This window comes from Podarcis raffonei, chromosome 5 (assembly GCF_027172205.1).
Source record: "Podarcis raffonei isolate rPodRaf1 chromosome 5, rPodRaf1.pri, whole genome shotgun sequence".
Classification (NCBI taxonomy): Eukaryota; Metazoa; Chordata; class Lepidosauria; order Squamata; family Lacertidae; genus Podarcis; species Podarcis raffonei.
The window spans coordinates 67,311,887-67,336,435 of record NC_070606.1 but is presented as its reverse complement, the minus strand read 5'-3'; the positions used below and the strand labels follow the sequence as shown (position 1 = coordinate 67,336,435).

The following is a 24,549-nucleotide window of genomic DNA, read 5'->3' as shown; positions in this document are numbered from 1 at the left end:
ACATGGAAACACATCAAGTTGGTAAGACAATTTGTTTCTTTAATTTGTGGTTCTATGTGCTCAGTTGGGAATATGTCCCACTCAAGGCCTGGGGCCTTGTCTTCAAGTAAATACACAGAGGGCTGGACTTCCTAAGGACTCCCTGCTCTTTAGGTACCATGTCCCAAACACTGCTCATCTTCCATGAGAATGTTTTCCATGAGAAAACATTCTTTATGTATTTCATTCTTTGTTTTTATACGGTATTTGTTTGGATAAATAAACACCCCGCCTTTCAATTTTAGTAATATAAATTCAGAAGGCAAGGATACAGAGAAAAGTAAAGCAGAATACAAAAAGAAAAAGCATAAAATGCAATAGCAGAATTATAAAACAAGCCAAACAAGATGAAACAAGATAAAAGCAGCAATAAAATCCAACAACATAAAAAAACTTTGATGTGGTTATAAAACATCACCCTTGTTCTTTTAGTTTAAAAGTTCAGGAGAAAAGAATTGCTTTAATCCACCACCTTTCTAAAGTAGCAAACCTCTCTGGGGAAGAAGGTGTTACCTGTGTAGGGCAGCACCGCAGAAGAGGCTGTTTCCCCACTTGCTACCCACATTACTTTTCAAATAGGAATAGGGGAGTGATTTCTTCAGGCTAACCGAAAGATCTTTCCAAACTTGCAGTTCTCCAAATTTCGTGATGTGGTTCTGCAAATAAGTATGTGTAAAGAGAGAGAGAACATATATTAGGAGGACGTATGCCTGACACCATGGATGTTAGTGAAAACAATGTTCAAAAATGCATTATGCCTAGCTTGGAGGCTAGCATGCCCTCAACTCTCCCAGGTTGTTGATGGTGGGCCACAGTATCAGTCCATACTGTAGTGGTCCCAAGCTTGGCTTCCAGCATATGAGCTGAGTGACCACATAGTTAGGTTGTCCACTGTACCATTCCTACCCTAAGCCATGCTGAACTTTGAGTGCTGTAACCCATAAAGGTGAGGTCATTTAAACCCATTCCCAGTGTTTGAGGGATTCTTGCGTCCCCTACTTCCTGCAGTATCCTGTGAGCACAACCAGAGCATGGACAACTATAGCCAGAGTGTCTCTCTTGAAATAAACAGAAGGACACACTCCAACCAACTGTATTTCTCTCATTAAAACCAAAAAACCAAGGCAAGTGCAGTTGTAATTCCATAGCATATTTCATTCAATAGTGTGTGAAGTACCATGAAGTACCATACTGCTACTAAATCAAAATGTCAACAGTGCCAAGTGTTTCTTTAATGGTCCTACTTTGCCAAGCTCAGATCTCTATTTTTTTCTGGTGAACCACTCTGGTAGACCAAGAGTTTGGAAAGACACCTAGTTCTGAGCATTTTCATTCAAGCCGTTCTGCCCAGTTCTTTAAAACAACCTTGTGCTGCCTGCTAGTTCCATGCAACTGCACCATACAGTAGGGTCTGCTAATGTTAAAGGGTATTACAATAGTAAGCTATAATAACAAGAGAGGATTGTGAAAATAAAATCCTGCTTTGTTTTAAATCTGTTGCTGTCAGCAGTCACAAAGCTGGAAAGAATGTAGTCTTGAGGTTTTATGGGAAATGAAAATGTTTAACAAATACATCAATGTGCTCGCTTATTTCTTTTCTTTTTCTGTTTTCTTTTCGGTAATTAATATAGTCTTTGGGCATTGCATCTTCTTTCAAAGTCACTGTGTAGTCTGAGATTTAAAATATCAGGGTGCTTGCTCTGTTTTCTTTTTTTTTTGCCCTGATACTGCTTTTACATTTGGGACATATTTGTTCTTTCTATAGCTAAATTTAAAGATTGAAGAATAACATGCCAATTTTCATATTACCAGCATGAGACGTATATAATAACATGCACATATTTAAACTCATGCACAGTGTGTGTACACACACACACACACACACACACGCATTTTCCTTCTCTGTAAGAGCATAGAGATGCATATTCACATGCTCACATTCTCACTAAGAAAAAACCCAGTGAAGAAACAAAGAGCACATGTTTGTTTTCACTGTCTCTAACATTGTTAGTGCTGCTAACCAGAGAGTATATTACTGGTCCAGCTAGGAAGACGGTATTGTATCAGATCCCAGTTTCAGGGTCTGAAAAGACACTAAACTACAGGTGCTGAGTTGCACCTGACATTGAGTATTCTGTCTCTTCACCTGCCCTCCCATAATCCAGGACACCTGTATTTCTGAAATTCAAAGGTAGAAACCTAATTAAAACCACCACTTCCCACTTCAGAGGACATTCCTTAAATATATAGTGTTTTCTTCTTCTTTTAGCATACTGTACTTTAAGTTGCAATCCTGTGCCCACCTACCTAGGTAGACAGGTGTAGGTTTCTTTATCACTGTTACCCCCTCTCCTTTTTAAGTCTGAGAAAACATAGACAGCTAATGTGATTTTAATCCCATCAAACTGTGGGTCTCTTTTCCTATGTGGCTGCACATATCACTGCAGTTCCCTTTCCTTCAGCAGATACTGAGTTTCCTGGCTACTGTGATTACCCATGTTATTTGCCATTGTATTCTTGGAAAATACTTTTCACTCAGCATGCTTGGGAAAACTCACCCCACATCTAAAAAGCTACATCTTCCTACAGACTTTATGAAGCTACTCTTTTCATGCAGACCAGGGGTGGGGAATCTTTGGCCCTCCAGGTGTTGGACTGTCAGACTTAGCCATCAAGGGCCGCGGTCAAGGATGCTGAGAGTTATGTTCCAGCAGCATCTGGGATGTGACAGGCTCCCAACCCCTGATGCAAACAGAGCCAAGATCTACTTTCTCCACTGAAGCATGGTTTCCCCTTTTCTTTACATACATCATATGGAAGTCATATGTAGACTTTATGATAACACTTTCTTCCTGACCCAGGGGCCCTTTCTCTTATCTTCTACTACACTTTCCCAGGGCTGTGGATATTATAAAGTTGGGTTTCTGAAATGCTGGGCATCTGGTTCTGATCTGTACAGGTGTAAAGCAAGTGGAGTTAGGTAACGGAAAACCTAAAATCAAAACACACGCCTAGTTTTATCCCCTTTTAGGGCAAAATAAATCTCGCTTCAATCCATTTACATCCTAGCTGAGGCAAGGACTCTGACGCAGAGGCTCCCCCTTCCCATTCTATCATAATGACTCCATCTCATCAGAATGTGATGTTTTGTGCTAAAGTATTCTGAATAATCTGAATAAGCATGCTATGTGGGAGACAAGTATGTAATTTGGGGGTAATCTTTTCTGCATCATGCATTAGGCATTGTTTCAATTTTATTGTCTGCTAATGTTGGAAGTCAGCTGAGTTCCCCAAGGTACAAACTCATTATCTGCTCAGCATGGAGGTTCCCTCTACCTCCAATGCATAGTCAAAGAGAGTGTGGAATCTTGTAATGACTTGGCTCATCTCCAGAAGCTCATTTTAAAAGACCAGCAGTTGAGACATGAAGTTTCCAGAGGTGAGCTGTGTTTGATCAGCTGTGTTTGGGCATCACAGACGCAACATCAGCTGCGATGTCAAGCATGCTGTGAGCACATGATAAAATGTTTAAACAGGATTCTCTCCTTGGAGGATGACTTTGACCTGTTTTCATGAAATATTCAGCAGTGTGAATGTATATTTTAAAAATTCAAAGGCTTGGCTAAGGCTTTAAAGCCTCTTATATTTATATTACATTCCAAAAGGAAAAAGTTGCGCACCTCTGCTAATTTCTCCCGTTATTATTATTATTATTATAATTGTGGACGCGCGGGTTGCGAACGTGATCCATGCGGGATGCACGTTCGCAACCCGCAACTGCACGTCTGCGCATGCGTGGGTTGCGATTTGGCACTTCTGCGCATGCGCAAAGCGCGATTTAGCGCTTTGTGCATGCATGACTGCGGAAACCTGGAAGTAATCCGTTCCGGTACATCTGGGTTTTGGCAGTCCGTAACCCGAAAAAACGCAACCTGAAGCGTCCGTAACCCAAGGTATGACTGTATTATTATTATTATTATTATTATTATTATTATTATTATTATTAAAACATTTTGTTTGCCCAAGGCAACCTGAAGCAACTTACAATCAACCAAACAAAAACCCATTAGAGAAATTAAAAACAAGCAGGGTGGGGGAATACATTAGAAACGCCCCACTCACTACTAAAAGGCCACAGATGGTTTTGCCTGGTGCCTATGTATATACAGTGGTACCTCGGGTTACATACGCTTCAGGTTACAGACGCTTCAGGTTACAGACTCCACTAACCCAGAAATAGTACCTCGGGTTAAAAACTTTGCTTCAGGATGAGAACAGAAATCGTGCTCTGGTGGCACGGTGGCAGCGGAAGTGTGCTTCAGGTTAAGAACTTAGCTAAAGTGGTGCTTCAGGTTAAGAACGGACCTCCAGAACGAATTAAGTACTTAACCCGAGGTACCACTGTATAGTGATGGTGCCAGGCAAGCTTCCCTGGGAAGCACATTCCACAAACGGGGAGCCACTGCAGAAAAGGCCTGTTCTCCTGTTGCCCCCCTCTGGACCTTTCATGGAGGGGGCATATGAAAAAGGGCCTCAGATTTCAGGGTCCAGGTTGGCTCATATGGAGAGAGGTGATCATTGAGGTATTGTGGCCCTGAGCTGTTTTAAGTTAAAGAGACAGCCAAATGATTCAAATGAAAACAAATTAGACTCAAGGTCCAAAAGTCTCCCAAATTTTGTTGTATTTTGTTGTGAGTGGATCTCTGATGTCTTGCAAAACATTTTATTTGCATTAGCAGAGAAAATATTAGCATTTACTCCAGTGGAAACAGTTGCAAGATAATATCTATAAAATACCATAGTCTGATGGCATATGCTAGATCAAACTTGCTGGGTTTCGTGGTCAGTGCCTGGAGGGAAGATCACCTGGCCGCGTTATATATGTATACTGTACAAACAGTGTGAGCAAAATTAATTTGGGAGTGTACTCAAGGGAACTTCAGTGACAAGTTAGATACTAAAGAACTGGAGACAAAGCACAACAGACCATGTAGGCCCTGGGCGTCTCATATGGCATTATCTCCTGCCTAATATTTGTCCACTGGCAGTCAATTAGCTGTTGGGCTAAGTTCATGGTGCTGGTTTGGGTGCATAAACCCCTGTACAGCTTGATACTGTGATACCTAAAAGAACATCTCACCCCTGATATACGCAGTCAATCATTGCACTCTGCAATTAAGGGCCTCCTGCAGATACCATCTTATCAGGAAGTCATTTCCACACAATGTAGGAATTGAGCATTTTATGTTGTGGTCCCTGCCCTTTGGAATTCCCTCCCCCTGAATATCAGACACATGCAATCTCTGTTGTTGTTTTGGCACCTACTGAAGACCTTCCTTTTACAACAAGCCTTTTAAGTTGAGATCCTTCCCAGTCCGCATCTGCACTGCAGTGGTTTTTAGATTATTTTTTTATTGCTTGTGTGTTTTCCAGCCTGGGCTTCTTTGGGAAGGAGGACACGATATAAATTTAATAAATAATAAATAAAATAATTGATTTTCTCTTCCCCGCTCAAGACTCTTCTAAAAATTCCTCTTGGTTATTCATTGTTTCTTGATTCTCTTTTCATAGCTCAAAAGTTGACAATTCACATTTTCTTCCCTTCCATTCCAACTTTCTTTCATCTGACCTAAACTATGTGTCTGTGGGCAGGGTTTTGCCTTTGGTTTCCTTTTGTTTTTGAAGAACACCAAGTGGGTTTCATCTTGTTATAGCTACTTGGCTGCAATCCACCTTTCTTGTGGTGAGGAAAGTCATTTGCTGTAAAGATAAGATTCCTTTCATGGAAAAGTGTATTTCCAGAAGAACTGTTTGATTTCCAGTGTGTAGTTTATATATAACTTAGCCAATAGCAGCAGGAAATACACACACGCATGCAGAATAAAATTTATGTAGTTTATTTTGACCGTTCAAAAGAAATATTAGTAATCCTTATAAAATCATTTACATTATCTCAGCATTACATTACATCAGCCTTATTATCTCAGTAGTTTAGATAGGGGATTGAGACCAAAAGATCTCAATCATTGCTTAGTCATTTGGTGACAGAAGCGAGATTTTAATCTGAGACTTCTTGTTTCATCACATCATATAATGTTCTGTCTAAGGCTGAAGAAGAAATTTGATTCAGTTCACATTTGAAGGCGAATTTACTGAATCTGCACTTTTCATAACAATTCACAAACCAAAGCATAACCATTCACACTTCTCTGAAATTCACAGTGCAGCTCTCCAGCTAAAAAAGACAAACCACAAGCTGATGTTGAGAACTGAATTTAAGATTGGAAAAACAAGAAACTGAGAGAAACCAAAATCAACATGTTCACTCATCCCTCGCTATGATTAAGGTGCTGCACTGAGAGAAGCTGGCACTATCAGTTGTTGGAATGTGTACATTTTGAGTCGGCCATGGGGCACAGTCTGTCTAATAATTAAAAGTCCGGGGGGGGCACATCTTAGGGCCTTCCAATTAAAAGAAGTGCACAGTTTAGTCATTTTATACATGTGATTTTGCCATTCTTCAATGGCTGTAAGGGTTTCTACATTCGCCAATGAAAGCTGAAATCCTCTGTTTCTAACAAGGTTGATTGTTGGTTTGATAAATTGCTTATCAAGGTTTCTGGGAGCTATATTGAAAGTGCATCATTAATAAAACTCCAAAACAAGATGGCAAGTTGCCTCCTTTGTACAAATCAGAGCGGAATTCTTTTGTATGTGACAGAAGTTATTTATCTGCACATAGCACCATTATACCTAATTAGAGGGATGGAAATATCATTCCAGTAATTTGATTGTCTGAAACTGTTTCTTGGTGCCTTGTAACTATGGAAAAAACAAAATGCCTTTAGGACTACAGATGGTGAATATGTGGCTGTTCTCATTTTTCTTATTACAAACAAATAGGGGGTGCTTTCTGAAGTATGTACACATGCTTAAGAGTAAATCTTGTCTTCTCCAAAACATGTTGCAATTTCATTTTAGTTCCCTCAATTTATAGTTTAGAAGAATAGAAACTATTTCCTCTGATGGCACAAAACAATATATAACATGGCTGAAAATTTCTGCTTGTTGATATTTTCCTTTCACTTTTGCCTCATAATGTGATCTTTGGATGAAGGGTGGTATACAAATTTAATAAATAAAATAATAATGGTAATAATAATCTTTTTATAGGAGAAAAAAGTATGTGATTGGAGGTTCCCATAGATAGCAACAAAGATCCTCAGAGAATAATCCTTACTTAGAAAATAAATACCTTTAATTGGACCAACCAATATGTCCCAAATATTAATAATGGGCCTATGAATGTTGTTTGTATTAATTCTAACTTAATGCAAACAATATTTGCATTAAATTAATTCACTGCCTCATCACTGCTCCATATGAGCTTTGCCACACTGAGCTCTTTTCTTTTTTCACCTTCCACACAAAGTTGTAAGAAGGGGAGATTTTACAAGAGAGAATTCATAGAAGTACTATTGGAAAACCCTTTCAGTAGTCCTGGAATTCTCTTTTGGTAAGGAGATAACTAGCTAAATAGCTAGAAAATTGATTTCTGATTTAATGCAGTCCACTCATTTTTAGCTCCATTGAAGTGAGCTTTTCTGTACACTACTTACAGAAACTGTAAGTATGTGGTATACAGATTGTCAGGGGAAACAAATAAATTGAAATATTTGAGCAGAGGCATACTTTTCTCACTCACTGACTCTGGGCGCTGCAGAGACATGGTAACTATCACTCCAAGTCTTTCTGTGACAGTTCACACATACAGTCATAAATTGATTCACCTACATACATGTGTAAACCATTCATTGCACTGGTATCCTCCCATTTCTTCCACGTGTTCCTGACCAATTCTTTATTTAGGATCATCCTTATTTAAGTTCTGTGGGTTGAAATAATGCCTGGTGTTGACAGTCTGAAGGTGCAGAATTAGTTGTAACATAGAATGTGATGCTTTCTTTGTATCTGTCAAAAAACAAACAAACCCATGTCTCTATTAAGTATATTTGAAAATGACAGCTGGAAGATGAATGTGATGGGTATATATGATGGAGTGCTCAGACTTTGGTGAATTTTATTTTTATTTTATTGACATATTTGCCTTAAATGATTAGCTTGCTTTCCTCCCCTGTCAAATAAAACGTTTTTGGACTTCGCTTAGACTGGGGGAAAATTTAAATAGAGATGTCTTGGCAAATACCAACTGTTTTATTGGAGCAGAGCGGTGTTGTTAACGATATTACAGTTATCACAGTGTCAGTCTTTCCATTATAAACCCCATTTTCAGAATTTTACAGCTTGGTTGTAAAAGCCTGTCTGAAGTTGAAAATGGGCGAGCCAAGGCTCTGTGTGGGAATGGAGTTTTTTGAATCTGTGTTTTTCTGGAGGTTCTTGGGGGTTTTTTTTGGTAGGGCTCTTTGGATTTTGGTACCATTCAGCGTTGTAAATTACTATAGTCTCATAAGGGTTATGAAAGTAGCAATGGTTAGTGCTGCTTTGAAGTTTTGTAACAATATTCAGCTGGCAGACTTGGCATGCTGTGACATTCTTTATTTGTGGTCATTCTCATCAATGGTATAGCATGCCACACTGCCGGCTGAACACTTGGTACCTATAACTTTAAATCCCATAATTCAGCAGGAAACAAAGCAGCCATGTTTCTGCTCATCCATTCCCTCTGCCTTTGCACCACTTCTCCCTTCTCTTAACTTCTGTTATATGTAAAGGTAAAGGGACCCCTGACCATTAGGTCCAGTCGTGACCGACTCTGGGGTTGCGGTGCTCATCTCGCTTTATTGGCCAAGGGAGCCGGCGTACAGCTTCCGGGTCATGTGGCCAGCATGACTAAGCCGCTTCTGGCGAACCAGAGCAGCGCACGGAAACGCCGTTTACCTTCCCGCCGGAGCGGTACCTATTTATCTACTTGCACTTTGACATGCTTTCGAACTGCTAGGTTGGCAGGAGCAGGGACCGAGCAATGGGAGCTCACCCTGTCGTGGGGATTCGAACCACCGACCTTCTGATTGGCAAGTCCTAGGCTCAGTGGTTTAACCCACAGAGCCACCCGCGTCTGTTATGTGTAGAGGGGATTTAATTGTAAGTGCGTGGTGCAGGTTGCAAGGTGACTTCATTGGAATCACTTAGATATCTATTGTTTTCTGTATTAGAGATGTTTGCATGGGCGGCAGTAGAGTTGCCAAGTGTCAGCCTTGTGCTCATGCTTGTGTTTTGAAAAAACAATGCCCAAAGTGATGGAGAAAACAGCCATTTTCCCACTTGATCAATTAACTGCTCCAGACACCCACATAGATACGTGACTGAGGACTATTTCAGAAATTACTTTTGGGTCTATATAGATATTTTCCCCCAGGCAATGTGAATCTCCATCAGATGTGTGACATTTTATTCTTGGAATAGCCTGCCACTGACGGTTCTGAAAATGTCTAGGGAAAGAACATGATCAGGAACACAGAAAGCTGCCTTATTTCAAGTCAGATCATGGGTCCAACTATCTTGATATTGTCTACACTGACTGGCCTGGAGATGACAGGGATTGAAGCTGGGACTGTTTGCATGAGAAGCATGCACTCTACCATTGTGATAAGTGTCTTGAATCGTGCTGGCTTAACGTTATGCTCCCAGTATTCCACTTGCAAGGGAGCCTTTCTAGCCATTCCAAGATTTCACTGCCTGATCTTCTGTTATTCATGTTAGAAGCATGTGGCGTGCTGGCTGCACTTTCAGCCTTGCTCCAACATGTCAACTTCTTACATTAACCACATGTTGTGCCTGGTTGTGTGTTAGGAAGGCTCACTGCCTGAGCTGTGTGTGTGTCCTAGACCTTACTGATGAGTTTGGAGCTCATACGCTGGGCTTTCTTTTGTACACAACCACATGAAAGAAGACATGGTGTTGGGGAAGGGCTAAACGCACTCCCCTGATCCACATGCTTATCCCTTGCACATGAATGACACATGAGTAGGGTGCATCAAGCAACTGTTGAACCATCTTGAAAAACCAGCTGAAATCATTGGGATCTCTGCCTTTGAGTGCAATAATCTGAAACTACCCGAGTAATAATATACTAAGTGCATAATTTTATAATCCATGTTGTTGATCTGAGATAAGGAAGAGCCAATTTTTCTCTTCACCTTTTTAAGGTTTCTTTTTTCTTCTTCCTGCAGCGGCCTTTGAGTCCTTGCTTCGCTTTGCTGAGAACCATACGACTTCTCTATTTGAGACTGTCTACAGATCCATGTCAAAGGAAGCAGCAGAGCCTGTCAAAGAGCTCTTTACAGACATCTCTCTCTACCTCTTGGGCGCTCAGACCACAGTGGAAAGTGTCCTTTTCCGGTTCTTCGACAGCCTCTTCCCTTTGGTTTACAGCCGCCTAATCAACCCCGGCATGGTGAGTCTGTCAGAGGAGTATACAGAGTGCCTGCGGCTAACGCGGCAAGATATAAATCCATTTGGACTCTGTTCTAAAGAAGCAGTTACAAAGTTGGAAAAGTCTCTTTGGGCAAGCAGGACATTCAATCAGGCCCTGGGTATAGGCATTGAAGTGCTGAATGCTACTGAACATGCCACGTTGACAAAGGAATGCAGCAGAGCCCTAGTGAAGATGCAGTATTGCCCACATTGCCAAGGTCTGACTCTGATCAGACCCTGTGAAGGATATTGTCTCAATGTCATGAGGGGCTGTTTTGCCAGCATATCTGAACTGGACTCTCAGTGGAGGGAATATATCTACACCCTGGAGTATCTCACTAACGAAATGGCTGGATCGCATGATCTAGAAGCGGCACTTTTGGGTATCCGGAATTCAATCAATGACGCCATCTTGCATGCCCAGCTGAATGGACCCCACCTGTCTGCAACTGTAAGTATTGTGTTCAGATTTGTTTTCAACTTCCTGCTGCTACTTTTAACCTTTGGTATGTGCATTGTCTCTAACTATTGTTTACTACTGCTTAGGCAAATATCAGTTGTTGATGGGGCCTTCTTCCTTTCTCACATGCTTATCAATATTAGGCAATTGGTAAAAAGCTCCCAAGGAGGAATCTTTCAAAAGGAAATGAAGAGACTTCTTGAGGAGGAGTATATGTAAATCAGAATGTTAGAAGTCATTATGGTTCCACAGAAAAAACTGGAGTTCAGTGAGAAGGCCAAGGAAGGCCTAGATTTGATTGATGGATCATATATATTTTTAATACCGCTTTTCATTTACAAAAGAAATACCACACACACACATACACAAATGTAAAAATATATTTTACAGTATTAAAAACACAAACATAAAAAGAATAATGGCAAACAAAAACATTAACCCCTATAATCACATCCTAATGACCTCATGAACAATAGTTTAAGAAAAAGTCAACCATCAACAATAAAGTGAATAGTAAAATATCAAGTGACCATGAGCAGCAGGATGTTAATCAACGAGCTGCATGTTAAGTGCATGACTATGTAATTGTCAAGCTCTCTCTTTTGCTTCTAGTGTTTCACTGTAATGGAGAATGGCAAATACAATAATATTTCTTCTAGCAATTAGTAGTAGCTTTTGTATATTAAATGTTAAGCTATTTTGCATTTCCTTCAGTATATGTAAAAAGGTGCCTACATTGAGATACTGGTAATATAACACTCTTCATCCAACATTCACAGGGCGGTTTACAATATAAAAGCATCCAATATACAAAGTTATTTATTTGCTCAACTGTTTTTATGGCAAATAAATAGCTAAAATGTATGCTGACAGCTGTAACAGAAACTCATATTTATCACCAGTCACTACTTAAAGTAGATAACTTGGGTTGCATCCAAGGGATTGTCCCATCCAAGGGCTTCTCCTTGTGCAATGAAACTATTTTTCTCTCTCCTCTTCCTGTGCATCCTCTGTGCGCTTCCCAAATCTGCTCCAGACTGTTTTGGGAAACGCAGAACAGATTTGGGGTGTGTGAAGGGAGGGGAGAGGGGGGAAGTTCCATCGCAGAAGCAGAAGCCTAACAGGACAAATTTGTTGGATTCAACTCTTTACTTCCAGAACTTTCCATTGGCACACTGAGGGATTGTTTCATGAGTGATTCCCCTCCCCTCCCCCCACCATTTAAGACATTTGCCCAAAGTTTTTTTTTAGGTGAAACACGTTCTTTTAATTCCAGCTATCAAGATTTCAGAAACTCAGTTCTGGAAATGAGGATAGCGCTCAAAATAGAAAATGTACTTTTGCTCTATAGAATATTTTTACCTGAGAAATAAGACTGTTCCAGTGTGATATTCATTTTTTTCCCCACCATGCTGTTGTTGTTTTTAAAACCACATTGCCAATATATAATACATGAGCCCATAAACTGAAAAGTCCTATATGAAAGATTGAAGTATAGGTCAGAAATTATAGGAGGCAGCTGGCTATTCTTACATGAAGTGCAGCATGACTGTCAACATAGCAACATGGCAACTGGACTCAAAACAAGGATTAGGCTAATCTGGAAGAATGCAAATATAAATAAATCACATGGCTTTGGACAGGGTAATTTCATTGCATAACTTTGGTTATTCTGTTGGTTTGGGATATGGAAAAGACTCAAAGGGATAGAGAAAGAAATTAAGATGGAAACTGCCGTTGGTCTACCCGGATGATATTTTACTATAGACAATATTCTACTATAGACTTGCGGCTGAAAGAACAATGATAGAAGTAAGAGAATCATAGAGTTGGACGGGACCCTGAGGGTCATCTTGTCCATGATAGGAGAGGCTCAGAACTTACAGGGTTAAGAGTTCTGAGTGATGACGCCTCACATTCTGAGGGCGGGCATAGAACACGGAAAGGGAGTGGTTTCTCTGTGTTTTTTCAGTCTGCGTGTTTGCTCCGTTGAGCAAGCAAGATGGGTGAACTGTCTCCAGGCAGGAGATTTATAGCTGTTGTGTTTTGCTAAGGAATAAAGACTTTAAAGATAAGGAGACTGCTGTGTTTCAGCCTGAGTTATTACCACACGACAGAACGTTCCTGCTTCTGCTGCTGCTGTGTTTACTCTGCTGAGTCAAAGGTCCCGGGGGGAAGAGCAGAGCTGCGAAGGGAAGTGTGCCGGACCCCCCGGACGAAACTTGACCCCGAACAGGTTATGGCGATCAGCAATAAAGATAAGCAACGTTCGTGCGTGTGAGAGGACTGCAGCCAGAGGCCAGCTGATGAGACGCTGGGGAGTGAACTGCAGGCAAAGAGGCTGAGCAGCAGCCAAAGGCCAGCTAAGGAGTAGCTGGTGCCAGCCAGGAGTTCGCTGGGAGGAGCTGAGATCTGCCGGACCGGGAGGTACCTGTAAGTATGCTGGGCCCCCGGGGAGAGATGGCAGACAGCCAGGAGTCGTCAATCCCTTTTGAAGAGGCAGACGGGAAGGAGCCCTGGGTCGGTTGGCAGGCACTGAAGAGAGTGGGAGCCAGACCAGAGGGGGCTAGACGCCAGCCTGAGGGACGCCCAGAGGGGGCCAGATGCTGCACAGAAGCTGGGGAACGCCCAGAGAGTCAAGGAGGGGCTGAGGAATGCCCAGAAGGCCCAGAGGGGGCTGGGACTGTGTTGGAGGGCTGCCAGAATGCCCCAATACGTGAGCTGCGTGCTGGAGAACAGCTGAGAGAAGAGAGGAGCTTTGCACCAGAGTTTGGGGGTGCAGGCCAGAAAGGCCGGTCCAAGGGTCTTGAGAGTGCCCAGGCTGTTTGGCAGGAGCTGGAGGGGGTTTGCAGAGAAACCACAGCAGAAGCCAAAAGCCATTTTCCCAACAGCAGAAAAGCCTCGAGGAGGAGGGCTGCTGGAAAGGTTGGGGGGGCACTGACGTCCAAAGGCAAGTTTGAAAAGTTTTCCATTCGTTGCTGTTTTGTTTGCGGTTCTCCGGAGCACCTGCGCCGAAGCTGTCCACAGCGAGACAAAGGGCAGGAAAGTCCCAAGGACATTTCCCATGGGAACCAATCGGGTTTCCATGGCAACAGCGCAGGCAGGCGTGAGAAAGCTTATCAGCTGACTGCTTCGATGGCTATTGTGGAAAACACCACCTGCAGCGAACGCCCCAAGGTCGGGGGGAGCAGGAAGTCAGTTGCTAAGGCAACAAAGAAGGACAACTCCAGAGGGGGGAGAGTCCTACGTTGGGTTGTTGACTCGGCTGCGAATGCCCATTTGGTAACAGCGCCACCTGATGGACAAATGTGGAACTGCAAGGCTGTTTCAACTGAGAAAACAGTTAGATTTGCTACAGGTTCACAGGGACGTGTAACCCATGTTTCTAACATGTTTGTCTCTTTCTTACAGGCTGAATTGAAGGTTTATGTTCTCCCTGAGATAAAACATTGCCTGCTATCTGTACCGTGCCTTTTACAGGAGGGATATTCTGTGAGTTTTGAAAAAGATGTTTGTACAATTTCCAGAGATGGGAAGGAGCTCGTAAGTGTTGAGAAAAATCAGAACAACCTCTTTGTTCTGGAATCACCTCTCGAGGGTGAGGGGAATGCTGGGAAAGCCACTGACCACACTCATGTGTCGTGTGCTTGCGTGTGGCACAAGAGAATGTCACATGGGTCCTGTGAGGACGTCCAGATGTTATCAGAGTGCACCAAAGGTTGCAAGGTAAAAGAATGTGGTAAACCTTTGAATTGCAAGGCTTGCAGGAAAGCCAGAAACAAGGGATTTAGCCATCCCAGGGTAGAGAGAGTAACCACAAGGCCTTTTGAGCTTGTGCATGCAGACCTTTTAGGTATGCCACAGCCAAGTCTGGGCAAGGCCAAGTGGCTGATGGTGCTGACAGATGATTATACTAGGAACGCATGGGCTTTCACGCTGAAAGCTAAGGAGGTAGCAGCGCAACTGATCAAAGTTTGGGTTGCAGAGGTGGAACAGAGGTTCTCCACCAAGGTGCAAGGGTTCAAATGTGACCGAGGTTCAGAGGTCACTGGGTCTGCTCTAAAGGGTTTCTTTCGCCAGAGGGGGATACGTCACAAGGTGACTTCTCCTCAGGAGAGTGGCGTGGCAGAGTGTCCAAGAGTGAGCCCTCATCTCCTGTGCGCATAATGGAGAAAGCTCACAGAAGTGTCAAGTCAGAGGGGGAGTCTTCTGATGAGGAAGACGCACATGCTGGCCCCAGTGGGTCAAAAGGAGCACCCCAGTTTGTGCCCAGGCGGTCATCGCGGGCTACAAAGGGAATTCCACCTGAGAGGTTTCAGGTCACAAATGCATGGGTTGGTTTCGCACAGTGCGAACCTGAGGTTCGTGAGGTTCAACAGGTGCCTAACAACGATGCCAGGAAGGGGCGGAAGGCAATGGGGAAGGTGTTGAACACTCAGAGGTCCTCTCAGAACGTGATTCGAGAGGGGGTGATAGGAGAGGCTCAGAACTTACAGGGTTAAGAGTTCTGAGTGATGACGCCTCACATTCTGAGGGCGGGCATAGAACACGGAAAGGGAGTGGTTTCTCTGTGTTTTTTCAGTCTGCGTGTTTGCTCCGTTGAGCAAGCAAGATGGGTGAACTGTCTCCAGGCAGGAGATTTATAGCTGTTGTGTTTTGCTAAGGAATAAAGACTTTAAAGATAAGGAGACTGCTGTGTTTCAGCCTGAGTTATTACCACACGACAGAACGTTCCTGCTTCTGCTGCTGCTGTGTTTACTCTGCTGAGTCAAAGGTCCCGGGGGGAAGAGCAGAGCTGCGAAGGGAAGTGTGCCGGACCCCCCGGACGAAACTTGACCCCGAACAGTCCAGCCCGCTGCAGTGCAAGAATCCTGCCCTGGGAAGACTCAAACCACCAACCTTCTGGTTAACAGCCAGACACAGTGCCTATTGCACCACCTGGCATGTCAGATGTAACCATTTCCTAGTTCAGAGAGAGAGCATATTTATTTCATAATACTTATACTCTGCTTCATTGTTTCTTTTCATAAAAAACCCCTCACTTTAGTTTGCAAAGATACTACCAGTATGTGTTTATTTAGTATATTATTATCCTACCTTCCTTCCAAAGAAGTCACAGTAACATACATGGTTCTTCCCTCTATGTGAGGCAGCCGCAGCTGAATGGTTGAGGCCATGGTCACTCAGCGTTCTTTGTGGCTGAGTGAGGATCTGAAGCTGGGTATCACAAATCCTAGTCTGGCACTCCAGCCACCGCACTATAATAGACTGAGATTTAATCTTATTTTAAAAGCCTGAGCTGGCTCAGAGTTGGCCCACAAGGTGGGAACTCAAAATATTGCCTACCTCTGATCTAATGGGTTGGGGGGGGATTGAGCCCCTAACAAATTTTAACTTATCCTAGTTAGCTTCAGTTAACTGTTAACTTTGATTCATGTCACACAAAATGAAGTTCTCTCTCTCTCTCTCTCTCTCTCTCTCTCTCTGTCTCTCTCTCTCACACACACGGTTAAAATTTGGCATTCTCTGCCACCAGATGTGGCACTGATCACCAACACAAATGGGTTTAAAAGGGAATTAAACAAACTCACGGTTGAGAATGCTATCATTGGATATTAATGGCTATATTCTCCAGGGACATCAATTGTTCAGGAGCAACACTGTGCAAATACTGTTCACCTCACAGCCTGCTGTGGGCTTCCCAGAGCCTTCTGGTTGGCCATTGTAGGAATCCCAGTGCTGGAACAGATAAGTCTTGGGTTTGATCCTGTAGGGCACTTCTTAATATTCATAACTTAGTGCATTAGACCCAATGTTTATGTTATCTGTTGGACTCAGGGCTCACCCACTCATGTCCACTGCTGTACACAAAGATCCAAGGTCAGAATTTGATACAGCCCTCTGAATTAATACTTTAGAAAAGCATTAGCCTGGGATAGCACAGATGATAGAGCATGAGACTCATAATCTCAGGGTTGTGGGTTCAAGCATTGCAGGGGGTTGGACTAGATGACCCTCTTGGTCCCTTTCAATTCTACAATCTATAAATCTGCAATTCATTTCTAACCGAGGCTGCTTTGCAGTGATGAGTCAAAAGCTAAATTCAGCTCATGATGCTGGCTGCATCTAGCTAGCCAAGAAGCTTGTCACATTCTGAGAGCTCTCAGGAGCAAGGAGAGGCAGCCTTTTCCCTATGCCATGGCTTGGAGAGTATGCCTTGAACAGCTCGTCACTGTGACCAAATAATTTTACAGCTTTCAGCTGGCAGAATCCAAGAGCTAAATTCATAAGTTGTCTGGTTTGCAAGGGGTGTTGAAAAAACTGGTACCCACAGAATAGAATAGCTGGTTTAACATTTAAGTTAAATTAAGAAACGAGCAGATCTGTCCATTTAAGCCATTTCCCCATGTCTTTACACATAATTCCATTCTATTCAGTTTTAGCATTTTTAAATATAGATAGATAGATAGATTCTTTATTGTCATTACACACGTGCAACATTGCACAAGTGCAACGAAATTGGATGCCATCCCTTAAAAACAACAAAAGCAAAACAACAACAACAACCAACAAACCACATTCCAGCCACACCCACACCCATCAATCTCCCAGGTCACACTATCGAGTTACAGCATTCAAAAGGGCCACAGCTCTCGGGTAAAAACTGTTTTTCAGTCTATTTGTCCTTGACTTGATGTTTCTATATCTCCTGCCAGAAGGCAGTAGTGCAAACAGACTGTATCCCGGGTGAGATGAATCCTGCAGGATGTTGTTTGCTTTCCTAAGACAACGGGAACCGTACAATTCTTCCAAAGATGGGAGAGGTTGACCAATAATCCTTTGTGCTGTGGTTATGACCTTCTGGAGCACCTTCCTCTCCCTAGCTGTACAACTGGAGAACCAAGCACAAATACAGTATGTAAGAATGCTCTCTATGGAGCCTCGGTAGAAGGACACCAGCAGTCTCTCACTCAGATTGTTCTTCTTTAAAAGTCTGAGGAAATAAATTCTCTGCTGGGCCTTCTTCACCAGAGCAGTGGTGTTTGCGCTCCAAGTCATGCCCTGATCGATAGTTACTCCCAAAAACCTGAATTCCGCCACCCTCTCCACCCGTTCCCCATTGATATGCAAGGGCTGAATGTCCGCCTTTTTTTTCCTGTAATCCACCACTAATTCCTTGGTCTTAGCCGTATTAAGAGCCAGATTGTTCTCTCCACACCAAACACAGAGCCGCTCCACCTCGTCCCGATAGGCGGACTCATCCCCTCCTGAAATGAGCCCTACCACCGTAGTGTCATCAGCAAACTTGATGATTTTGTTGCTGGAATAGGTGGCTGTACAGTCATACGTATAGAGAGCATAGAGCAGGGGACTCAACACACAACCCTGTGGTGAGCCGGTGTTAAGGCTAAGGGCTGTGGACATATGTGACCCTACTCTAACCCTCTGAGAACGTTCTGACAAAAAATCCAAAACCCAGAGACAGGTGGAGTTGGAGAGTCCAATCGCCTCTAGCTTGGACACCAGTCTATGGGGGAGGATAGTGTTAAAAGCTGAGCTAAAGTCCACAAACAGCAGCCTCACATAACTCCCCGGCTGCTCCAGATGGGACAGAGCAGCATGGAGAGTGGTGGTGATAGCGTCCTCTGTGGATCTATTTGCCCTGTATGCAAACTGGTAGTTGTCAAAAGTTGATGGAAGACAGGAAATAATATGACGGCGCATCAGTTTCTCAAAACACTTCATGATGATTGGAGTCAGTGCAACTGGTCTGTAGTCGTTCAAACTACTGATTGTGGATTTTTTAGGCAGAGGGACAATAGTTGACGACTTCAGGCAGGGTGGGACAATAGACTGGTGTAAGGACTTGTTGAAGATCTTAGTAAAGACCCTCGCCAGCTGATCCGCACAGCCCTTCAACACCTTTCCAGTGATGCCATCAGGTCCAGCCGCCTTCCTCGGATTCACCATCCTCAATACCTTTCTCACCTCATGCTCCTCTACCGTGAATGAGGGGCCCCTATGGGCTGGTGGCTGTAATACCGGCGTCTCAGGTGGCTCCTTCTCGAAGCGAGCAAAGAAGAGGTTAAGCTCCTCCGCCAGCAAAGGGTCACCGTCGACAGCACCAAATATATATATATATATATATTAAAATACTTATCTTTCAGAAGTATTTTAATATATTTCCATTCCTGCTTCAGGAATTGTGTGCCTTTCTTCCATGAAATCCACTTTTGCAACCAACTGTGCACCTGGTATAATTCAACGAGAAATATGGTAGTTATGGAAAACATCTTCAAATAAAGAAAACAACCCAGGCTGGTAGCTTTCATTTACCCTGAGGCAGCTTTCATTAACAGCCGTGCTCACTTTTTAGGAAACTGTTAACATTTTTGAAATAGCTAGGCAAAGGCTATGCATTAACATAAAGAATTCCTTTTTTGCTAATTGAGAACTTGGCAGTGAATAATGGAAAGTTGGCTATTTTTACTTTGTTGGGGAAAAAGGTTAAGTAAAGCATTTACTGTACTTAGCAGAAGTGCTCACCACACTTGCAGGCAAAGGGGGGAAAAGGGGAGACGCGCTTTATGTTGAACTGCAGAAATATCTTTCCCATTGAAGTCAAGGGAGATTGTTTTAATACCTGCTTGTGGTATGTGTGAAAGGTTGCCATTAAGATATTAAACCACTCTTGGGCTCAGTGCATTTCTCTTTAGTGTGCCATGCCATTTGTTCAATGACGCTGGCTTCTACCCAACTACTTCAGCTAATGTAGGTCCTCTACAGTCTGCAACCTCAGCAATCACAGCCATTATTTTATGTTTTGTCGGCTAGAATCTTAATTTGTGTGTCCTACTGGAAGAAATCCCCCATGCTCTGTGGTGCCAGATAGGTTGACTTAGCTTGTTGACCCTTGCCATCGCTTTTTGAGACTTTTACTTCTCTTCCTCTGTGCTATGGAGTTATAGTGTCTCACCTCGTTTTTTTATTCTGCGGCAGTACACACCTTAGTCCACCTTTTTTCATTTGTTCTATTGTTTTATTATCTTGCCCTTTCCCAAAGGCTCAGGAATGGATGACAATTCCCCCCCCCCCACTAAACTAATAAGACCATTTTCGCATTTCAAAGTGCATTTGAGCCCTTCTCGTGTAAGCTGTGGCATGTGTAAAAATGTTGATAGTGTGGGAAATAATGTAGAAAAGAAAAAGTAGTTCGTGTCTTCTGACCAGTTCGCATTATTGACTGATTTAAGCACAAATCAAGGCAATGCCTGAAGAACAAGAATCTCTCTATCACTCTCCACCCCCCTCCACCACAAACAACACCCACTATATAAAATATTTCCAGCTGCCTTTTAGTTGAACAGCAAGCTGCACTCCCATAAAGTGTGTGGAACGACCAGCTGTTTGGGGTGAAGGGATCTGAGGACAGACAAACAAAGTATGAGATGAGGGAATGTAAGAAGCCTCGATCCCTTTAGACAAGTTGTTGCAGTGGAAAGGAGAGAGGCATTCACTTTGAAATAGAAAATAGGGAGTCACAGGCCCAGAGGAAAGAGTGTAGCAAATGATCAGCGTCTGGCTTCAGGTTTCTCGACCAGCTAATAGGAGATGTTCTTGAAATGATTGCTTTAACCAAAACAATCTTGGAATTCTGCAATGGGCTATGAAGAACAGGCAATGTTTTGGGGGCCATATGGCAGTAGTGGGTACGTCCAGAGGTAAAATTAGGTGGGGCAACAGGGGAAACTCTTACCTTTCTACATTGCAGCCTCCTGAGAATCAGACATTTCTCCACACACCCCTCTCCATCCAGACTTATAAAAGCTATTATCACAGTTCAAGGACACATTCCAGCCAAGCAAAAGTTCTCAGAGAGGGCATGGAGCAGCAGAGTTGCCATTTGAGGAGAGTCTTGAGGGCCAAGTAGGGTAGCCTAGAGGGCTTTGTTGATCTTAAGGATGAAGCTATGGATGAAGCTGCTGCACCTTGTCTTGTACAAAGAAGGCTATACGGGGTTACATTTTGGGAATACCAACAACTAGCTGGGACGTTGCATGCTAGTTCGGTCTTCAGGGACAGCTTTGTCTACAATGTCTGACAGTGGTCTGACCTCAAGATTATGAACACCTGAGTAAAGCATGGCAGATATGGGCATAGCTGTCAACCTTCCCTTTTTTTTGCGGGAAATTCCCTTATTCCAGTGCCGTTTCCCACTGCTTCCCACTGCTATCCCGGATTGTTAGATATCCCATAGACTGTCCCCGGGACAGGTGAGGATGCTGATCCCTTATTTTCGAGGCTGCTGCTCCCTTATTTTCAAATCTGAAAGTTGACAGCTATGGATATGGGTCCAGCAAGAAAGGCAGTCGTTGCCTCTCCTGATTCAGTCACGAGACAGTGACTAGTTTCTAAGCAGAGGAACAAGGAAAGAAGCAGCAAGAGTGTAGTTCATGAGACAGAGTTTGTGTCTGTAGATGGGCTTCATATCCCTGCTCAGCCTCTAGTTCACTGGGCTGCCATTGGCAATTCATTGCTTCACTTCAGTCTATAATAACAATGATTTAGCTCACAGAGTTTGAATGAAGATTGACAGGTATTTTACAGGTTAAAACCACTAGAGATGGGATTAAGAAGGAAAGCAAAGTAGGAGCTGAATGGACAGAGTGAACACAGTACTGGTGGGGCCCACTGTAGGAATTCCAGTGATCCACTTTTTCCAAAAAAGCAGAACCTCCCTAGATATAGATGCTATGTTATCATTCCTTGGCATTTCTTTTGCTTTGCTTTTCAAGTGGTAAATTTACTGCTGTTAACATTTTTGTGTTGACAGACTTGGAGACAAGTTTTCTAGCCTAGCTGATGGTCACGAAACACTGACTCCAAATAACAGCATTGTTTGTTTGCTTCCTTAAATCCTGCATAAGCAAGTTTATATATAGACGGCATTACTTCTGTTTTAATGGAGTCATTAGTTCTTCCACCCATCCAAATTGAATGTTCTCAGAAAGGGTTTCAGACCCATTTCTTTACAGCTGTAATCCCAGAATTCTTTGTGGTTGACATAATTATGTCATCAGCCTCAGCAATCTAGCTGCTCTATTCCCAGTAGATGTATAAACATTCTTCAGCATTGGACAGAGTCAGTTGTAAAGCTTTTGAACTGTGTTGAGCAAAACTAAAAGGAGATGGCTGTGGAGGAGAGCGAGTGGTAGCTCCACTTAAGAGTATTCTGCTCCTGAGTCAAGCTAGCATGCAGTCTCTCTCAGTGACTTTGCCTATACACCTTAAATCCATGCTGGTTCACTCCAGGTCCTGTTTAGAGACTACATTTACACGGAATAAAAATAAATTGGATTAAAGGGGGGGGGGAAATCTCCAACAGCTCATCAGGCCTAACTCAAACTCTCCAAAGTTAGCTCAGTATCATTCAAAGGTATCATTCGGAGGGTATTCTTGATGATCTCGGCTCTGGATTTTAGGAGATTGTGACAGGACACATAGAAGCATTTGATCTCTATTGCATGTTAATCTTAAAACTTTTGGGGCTTTAAAGTCAAAACTTTCAATTCTGCATGGAAGACAAGGGAGCTTACAGATGCTGGAGCACTGATGTAATATTCTCCATCTGGTTTTATTTTTTTATTTTTTGATTGTTCTCTTCCCTGTCTAGGGAGGGAGGAAGAGTCCATTTTAAATGGAATTATACATGGAATTTGACAGTTCCAATTGAACTGAGCTTCGCTCGCACTTGGGTTTTTTAAATTAAGCACTCACGTATGTCTGAGGCAATCATGCACTGTCATCAAAATTATACATGTGTAAATTATATGTATAATTGGTGTAAAAGAATCAAGACATGTTCTGTCCTATCTGCATCATAATCTTCTTTCTATGTGCATAAAAATCCAAGGCTGTCGTCACTCCTGGATGATTTGCAGTGCCACATCACAATCCCGGAACTGCATGAAGTAAGGGTGAGGTAGGGGAGAGAAAATGGAGAAATGTTTATGGCATGGGAGTAAGAAGAGAGGAACACTGAGAGGGGGAAAGTAGTGTTTTAAAACAATGTTGTTGTTGTTGTTGTTTAGTTGTTTAATCGTGTCTGACTCTTTGTGACCCCATGGACCAGAGCACACCAGGCACTTCTGTCTTCCACTTCCTCCTGCAGTTTGGTCAAACTCATGCTGGTAGCTTCGAGAACACTGTCCAACCATCTCGTCCTCTGTCGTCCCCTTCTCCTTGTGCCCTCCATCTTTCCCAACATCAGGGTCTTTTCCAGGGAATCTTCTCTTCTCATGAGGTGGCCAAAGTATTGGAGCCTCAACTTCAGGATCTGTCCTTCCAGTGAGCACTCAGGGCTGATTTCCTTAAGAATGGAGAGGTTTGATCTTCTTGCAGTCCATGGGACTCTCAAGAGTCTCCTCCAGCACCATAATTCAAAAGCATCAATTCTTTGGCGATCAGCCTTCTTGATGGTCCAGCTCTGACTTCCATATATCACTACTGGGAAAATCATAGCTTTTACTATATGGACCTTTGTTGGCAAGGTGATGTCTCTTTTAAAACAATAGCAGACGTAAAGTAGGGATGGAAGTAACTGAGAAGAAACCAGTTGCAGACCTTTGAGTAAAGTACCGTCATACAGTGGGATGTTTATTTCTCTCACACAAAGCAGATGAATAATAGAATTGCATTTCTTTTATCATGGTATTTCTAAAACTCCAGAATGGTTGTCATTGGTCAGAATTAGGGATGTGCATTAGATTGGGTCAGCTTGCTTGGGTGGGGCTGTCCCAGTCAGAACATTTGAGTCTCAATAAGAAACTCATGAAGGTCCAATACATTTGCTCCAATAAAAAGTGATGTTTCACTGCCTCTGAACTTGCCAGACCTCAGTGGGGCAAAGCTTTCTAGGCAATCAGATGTCAGAACCTTGGAATCTGGTGAGAAGGAGGTGTGTAGCTCAAAGTCAAGCTCTAGAGCAGCAAAACAGGATCACTGGGGCCAGATAAAGGTGTGTAGTCAATGTAAGGCAGAAGTCTAGATTCAAGGCCGCAACAAAAGGGCAGGAGATCCAGAAGCAGGTATGTAGTCTAAGGCAGCCCAAAGTGAACATCTAAAGCAGTGGTCAAGGAAAAGGACCAGGCTAGAGAAAGTCTTCATGCTAGAGCCTCAGGAGGTCAGGTAGACTCGGTTTCAAGGAACACAAAGTCCTTCTGGTTCCAGCTGGAAATAAGTTAATTCATCTACTTGTCTGCATAACATCACCTGACTCCCCACACCTATCAGGATACACTTGGCCCTATAATGCCCTTAAGGGAAAGTCAGTTTATTAGTCCAAGCAACTTGTCTTGGACATGAGGACTTTTGCCTCTTTTTCCTAATGACTGCCTTGGATCATGACCCTAGTTGCCTTTGATTTCACTTCTGCTTCCACCCTCTTCAACCCTCCACCGCCATGTACTTTTCTGCCAGGGGAATGGCCTCTGGCCTTTTGCTTCTTATTTGCCTGACTACCAGTCCATCTCTTGCCTCTGGCCCCATGCTCCTTCTCTCCCATACTTTCCAAAGAGGCATTTGGCTAACTTACAGGCTTCAGACGGGATGGTGGG

The 24,549-nt window shown here is 43.0% G+C and overlaps 1 protein-coding gene across 2 annotated transcripts in view; it reads left to right on the top strand.

The window, feature by feature from the left end:
- LOC128414531 (glypican-5-like) overlaps window positions 1-24,549 on the top strand; it is a 402,464-nt gene that overhangs the window by 110,437 nt on the left and 267,478 nt on the right. For both annotated transcript variants that reach the window (XM_053389946.1, XM_053389947.1), the window contains exon 3: window positions 10,230-10,924. In XM_053389946.1, the coding sequence (XP_053245921.1) occupies window positions 10,230-10,924 (695 nt within the window). The remainder of the gene's footprint in view (window positions 1-10,229; window positions 10,925-24,549) is intronic.